The 6,765-nt window shown below is 28.2% G+C and overlaps 1 protein-coding gene across 1 annotated transcript; it reads right to left on the minus strand.

Annotated features, from left to right (window-relative positions):
* Positions 1-238: 238 nt before the first annotated feature.
* Positions 239-4,542, minus strand: LOC139427138 (adult-specific rigid cuticular protein 15.5-like). Its single transcript, XM_071187944.1, has 3 exons — positions 4,531-4,542; positions 1,367-1,417; positions 239-740 (listed from the first exon to the last, which is right to left on the minus strand). The coding sequence occupies exons 1-3, from the start codon at positions 4,540-4,542 to the stop codon at positions 285-287; spliced, it is 519 nt and encodes a 172-aa protein (XP_071044045.1). The 3' UTR covers positions 239-284.
* Between the last annotated feature and the right edge of the window lie 2,223 nt (positions 4,543-6,765).

A 6,765-nucleotide genomic window follows, 5' to 3' on the forward strand; every position in this document is an offset into this window, starting at 1 on the left:
CTTAAAAATATGGTACACATTAAGTTATATTATTTTTTTCAAAACATTTTTAAGCCTACAAATATGCAATTTTTCAATATTAATTTGAAACGTGTAAGGTGTATACTTTTCAATTTTATTTTTGGCGTGGTGATTACAATGTATAATATAAAATTTTTTTTTTAGAGGCAATATTAATCTTAATTTTTTTTAAAATATTGTATCAGATGTTTCAATAGAAATAATAAAGTGCAAGGAGTAATTTGCTAAATAATTTATTTTTATATAATTTAAATATATATACATTAATATCCATATCTGGCATAGCCTAAGCCTCCCAAGATTCCCTGTCCATAACCTCCATAAGCTCCGGCATATCCAAGATTTCCATATCCACCATAAGCTCCACCATATCCTGCACCAAGTCCTCCGTAACCGTAACCTAGACCACCAAGTCCGTATCCAGCTGTTGCTGCAGGGACACCCAAATATCCTTCACCACCGGTGTAAGGGGCATCGGAAATCAGTTGAACGGCAGCTGGATTTTGATTGGCGGTTCCAGGTTCGTTGGTCTTGACCTGAGCTCGAAATCCAGCATGGTCAGCAACGTAGTTTACTTGTCTTTTGATGCCTCTATCATCTGTGAACCCGTAGCTGCCAGTCACGTGTCCTCCTGTTCCGGATTCCTCTCTGTGTTGTTCTCCATGTTTGTCCTTGATGCTGTATCCGAATTTGTAGGGTTTGGGTGCATGGTGAATTGCCTAAATAAGAAAAATTACTTTAATGAATGTTACAGACGAAATGGAATTAATACATTCAACATAAGCTTCATCGAAAAATTTCTAACATTTTTTATTTTGCTTGTACTGATTTATGAAATGTTAACAACTAACGTGTGTGTTAATGTGATCTATAAATGTGACGTAAATATTTGTTACACATCTTCAATTATTTTCTTTTGATTTATTTTGAGCATTATTTTGGAAAATTAAGTATTTCCAAATATCGATAGTCAGACCTAATATCTAAATATGATTCAAAAATCAGCACTGAGTTTTTTTTATTGGACGAAGTATGCAAAACTTCTAAATATTGTTATATCTTCAAATCAGCAGTATTCACATTAAATCATCTAAAATAGCTTCATCAAAACTTAAAATAAGAAAATTTAGAATATTTTGAAGCTAAATAAGATATTTTATTCCTATCATAACTTAATACGATGTAATGGAGCTAAAATATACAAATAATGCTTAACGGATATGAACAAAATAATTAGCTCTAAATTAATTTAAATATCATAATTATTTCGAAAGAAATATAAAAATTAGTACCTGAACAAATTGAATCTAAATTATAATAAGGCATACTATTTAAATGAACTTACTTCATGCAGGTGGGCCAGAGCAATGGTTGCTAAAGCGGATAAGAGAAATACCTGAAAATATATAAATTTGATATTTAAAATTAATGTTTTTTTTTTTTTACATTTTTCTAAAAATTCTACTTTTTTTTAAATTGAAATAAGTATTAATATTGTAATAGCTTTTCACTTTTTTTTGAATATTACAGTAAAATATGTATGCTGGTGACCATTGAAATATTATGTAAGCACTAAGGGATGTGTTGTGATTTGCTTATATCTGCTACAAAGGCGAGAAGACAGTTTCAAGTGATGCTTACGTAAGATATTAAATTTTCTTTACTTTCAAAATTCTCTTAAAATTAAAAAACAAAACAAAAAATATGTGACAAAAATTTACAATTGGATACTTGAAACTAATCGCATGCATGGCGTCTTAACGTTACAGCTTTAAGGCTTACTATTTCCGGATCATATTTAATTGAATATCTGATAGCTACGTCATGCGTATGTGTCGAACATGATTGGCTTACTTACGCTTGACGTCATTTGCTAGCATCCAATTGGGTATACTATAGCCTACGTCACAGGATGTGTTGTTCCTATTACATTTAACTAAAAAACAGCATTTTCTGCGAACCTGATTTTTAGCAACAAGTAAACATTACACGAAGTGTGTTGTTATAAGTCGCTACTCGGCAGGTTGGAATTGTATTAGTCTAGTTCCTTTTGAAATATGAATTTAGTAAACATATTTAGAACTCAGCTTATTAATTAAACTAAAAGGTAAATGTTATTCCTAGTAAGTAGAAGTAGTTGTGTTTTTTTCATATTATACCCAATTGAAGGAAAAAGGTTTGAAAAAAATATCTTCGAAAAGCTTCAGAGGTCAAGCGTTTTGGAAAATATTGAAGATTCCTAAGTAATACTCAACTCAAAATTTTGTAAAATAAATGAAACCTAATTTTTGTTTTTGCAAAGTTACATCTTTTGTTTTAATTCAAACCTGAAGTTAGATGCGACAACCGTAACCAGAGTTAAAGCAAAAAAAAAAAAAAAAAAAAAAAAAAAAAAAAAAAAAAAAACAAATAAACTCTAAACAGTTCTTTGCTTTGATTTTTATGTTTAAATGTGGAATAATTGATTGGATTTAACAATAAAAATGAGTTAATCTAAGTTCTCTAATTTATGTTTCACTAGCCGCCTAAGGCGTCCAGCTGCTGTCCGCCACGCTAAGAGTTTTCACAAATAAAGTTTTTTAAAACATAGCAGGAAATCTGAAGATTAGTGGACAATTAAAGTGTTCCTGTCCTGCAATTTTGTCTTCATATCCAGTTCTGCTGCAGACAAAAGTTAAACTTTTCTCCACTTTGATAAATGTAAACTAATGCGAACCTTACAATTAAATCATTAATTCCTTCGTATATTATAGGCTTAAGTTGTCGAAAATTAATATTTAAATTGTAAGGTTCGCATTAGCATACATTTATAAGAATGGAGAAAAGTATATGCATTTTTTAATAGTTTTTTGAATATGGCTCTTTGAAGACGAAAAAGCATAGATTTTCTTACAAAATGACTGATAACTAAAAAACTAGTCCAAATTTTTGTAAAAAAGAGAAAAAATTATTTTTCATTATGTCAAAAAACAATTATGTGCCGAGTTTTGTGCCTGAGCGAGGCTTCTGGGGCGATATATTGTGATTACAGACAGACAAACAGACACGCACACAGCCGCGCTTATTATTATGTATAGATTTAGTAAGGAGCATACAAAATTAATTTTTTTATTATTCCTACTAATTTATTTCACAATCATTTAACAACTCAAATATGTTTAATTAATATTTTTTTACATGAGCTATTTATAAACTTTCATCGCAACGTAATGAAGAACTATTACTTTTATTTTTTTATATGATTTAATATTTTTTAAGAACTATTTTTATCATTTTTTATTACTTGGATTTGATTTACATTTATAATATTAAATGTCTATTAATAAATAAGAAATTTTACTTCAAGTTATACTCATGCTTCTTTAAATTAACGTAAAAACATTTTTTTTATTAATTTTAATAATATATATGAATAAGTAAATAAACTGCTCTGAGAAATTAATGCAAAAAATTGTTTTTAAAATAGTTTTTTCATCAAATGCATTGATATTTATCAATTTAGATGCTACTTAGAATAGTTTGCACAAATTGGTATCCAAAAACTAATCAAGAAACTTGCTTAAAAAATTATACATAATATTTTAATGATTAATATTTGAGATATTTTTAAAATTTAAAAACATTATAAGCAATATTAGGAAAAAAAATATTTTTAATTAGTCATTTTAACTTTAAGAAGCATTAAATAGAATAACATCTTTAAAACTCGAAATATGTTTAAGTTTTACTTTCATTTTATTAACAAAGCCAGACTTCAATATAATTCATTATTTTGTTTTCCAAATTTTGAACAAAAATAACAGTAAATTGTTTAAAACTTACAGAATTTAATCTATTTAAGCTTTGGATAAATCGTTTAAATCCTTAAAAGAATGTATTATTATAAAATATGAATTTTTGTTTACAATATTTAATATATTATTATTATTATACTATTATTATAATACTATTATTTTTTTTTTCAAATTTTGAAGAAAAATAACAGTAAATTGTTCAAAACTTACAGAATTTAATCTATTTAAGCTTTGGACAAATCGTTTAAACCCTTAAAAGAATGTATTATCATAAAATATGAATTTTTGTTTACATTTTCAAAGGTACTGTAATTTTTTGAAACAAATCATATCTTAATATAAAAATAATTTCACTATGACAATTACTTAATAAATGATGTATAATAACTGAAAATTAGTTTAAAAATATAAATTTTTAAAACTTTTTTAAATATGTTTTTATGTTCAATATTTATTTAAAGCTACAATTTATTAGATAGTAATGAAATTTGATTTAATTACAAAGCATGAACTAATTTTCATTAAGTAACAAGTTAAATTTAGCTGCATTATTGATAAAGAAGTTATTAACAAATAGCGTTTTTAAGGAAAAGAATTCTTTTACAAAGTTAAGCACTTTTAAAATAACTATTTTTTCTTCAATAACTACTGGAAGTGAAATATTATACAAAAAAAAAAAAAAAACATTCATAAAAAATGGAAAAAGTAATTTTACCTGAGCGATCATGTTGATTACTTGAGTTTGATATGAATAATACTGTCTGAATGTTATGGTCGTACTTATATATGAATGATTTAGATTGAATTTAATTCGATCAAAAAGAAGAAATGAATGGAATTTTTTCAACACTCGATTGATTGGCATAGATTGAAAGATTGATAAGAGGCATAATTAAATTGAAATATTTAACGTTGTGAAATCAAAAGCTGAGATTTGCAAAATCACGTATTCTATTTTAAAAGATATTGGTAAATTTTTAAGATAACGACATCAATGGAAGCGAATTATTCAAAGGATTAATTTGAAATTATAATGAATATCTTGTAAGTATATTGCTCTTTCAGTTTCCCAAGCAATAAGTTTACCTTGGCCCCAGTTGGGTTCAAAATTGGCCCGTATTAATAGGCCTATATAATGGCCAAAATTGACATATTAAGTCCTATCTGAACATACAGCGAGGGACCAATATTGGGATTTCTTGATTTTTTAATATTGGTTCAAGAATGGCCTATATAGGGTCAATATAGAGACTATATTGGCTTAACAATGAATATAAAAACCGGCTGAATTCTATGTAGGGCTGATATTGGTTGTAAAGTGGCTGTAAAATATTGGGTGAATCGGACAGTTCTATATAGGGATAATATTGGTTGTAAAGTGGCTGTAAAATATGAGGTGAATCGAACAGTTCTATATAATCCAATATCGGAGAAATAACGATTCTTTGAATCCTTATTGAGGAAATATTCTTGAATTTTGGTCCAATGAGGGATCAAGTTATTTTGTTTGTAGAGTAAAAAGGTGATATGAAATGAGAAGGCCCATTTTTCAATTCTCGAAATGGTAAAAAGATAATGTAATTTTTCGGATCTATGATCATTTAAATTTTTCAAGTATGTATATTATCATTACAAAAATTAAATAAATTTGCTTGCGCATGTGTATTTGTTTAAGACTTTTTTGTTATATAACTTTTTTTTTTAATTTTACGTAACAGATTTTTATTTCCTTTTTCATTGAACAAATTATTAACTTCAGATGTGCTGCTCACTTTGGAATATTTGCAATTTTGAACTTAACCCAAAGAACCAGTTGCATGCGAAGTTAGAGGGAGAGGTATATAACAATTAATTTCTCAGGGGAGCTTAGTGATTAATGTTTAGTAAATTAAAATTGGTTAAAGTATTTGCTCTTGGCCATTTATCGTTATTTCTAACAAAATGACAGAAATATTTTCGATTAGTATGATAACTCTATCAAAAAATTACTTTAAATAAGTAAATAGATTTAATAGATAAATTTTATGGCCACTTTAAATGATGAAAAAATTGCAAATGCAATTCCGAATTGGAAATTCGTACATTTTATTGTTTTTTTACTGTCATTTTTGAATTAGCGAAATGTTTGTCTCTCAACATTAAAAGTCCCGTAGTGGACTGATCGTTAAGACACGGTTCCCAGCAGATCACCGAAATCAAGCATCACTGGCTGCGGTCAGTGTGCGGGTGGGTGACCACTTGGATCAGTCTGCGTAGGGACCGAGGGTGTGCGGTATTGGTCCTCGTTAAACTGTGCTACCGTAAAGTGCTCGACTTCGCGCGCAGGTCGTCGGGCTACCGAAGCGGGGGTGCCATCCCCTCTGTAGAGGATCAAAATTGTGATGGCATGTCTTCGGAGTATCCTCCGGGATGCTTCCCAGACCGTCGTCAATAGCCCATTGTGCAGCTCTAGTGCGACGTAAATTAACAACAACAACAACTCAACATTAAAAAATCCCCAGCTGAAAAACTTGATAGGGCTGAATAAGACTCAAAATAAAAACTAAAAACATTAAATTACAAACGTGTGTAAAAAGTGTTTAGGGAGTAAAATGAAATTAAAAAAAAATCGATAGTTATCGAGAATTATTAACTGCTAAACTTGTAGTAAAAATATCTTACGAGCTACAAAGCAGCCAACTGGAACGGAAATAAATTCAGATATGAATCGTGCTGAAATAGCCATTTTTATTTATGAATTGGGATTTATTAAGAGAACGATAGAACGATGAAAAATTTTTTAGATTTGATTCTTATTTCAAGAATTGTCAACTGTTAAAAATATCATTTGGGTCTATCTACTTCCCTCTGAAATGTTCTCTTTTATAATATATTATATAAATATAATTAAAACAAGTTTTCCAATTTTCTGAAAATAAATTAATGTAAAATTTCTAAATAATGTATATTT

Source organism: Parasteatoda tepidariorum, chromosome 2 (genome assembly GCF_043381705.1).
Source record: "Parasteatoda tepidariorum isolate YZ-2023 chromosome 2, CAS_Ptep_4.0, whole genome shotgun sequence".
Lineage (NCBI taxonomy): Eukaryota > Metazoa > Arthropoda > Arachnida > Araneae > Theridiidae > Parasteatoda > Parasteatoda tepidariorum.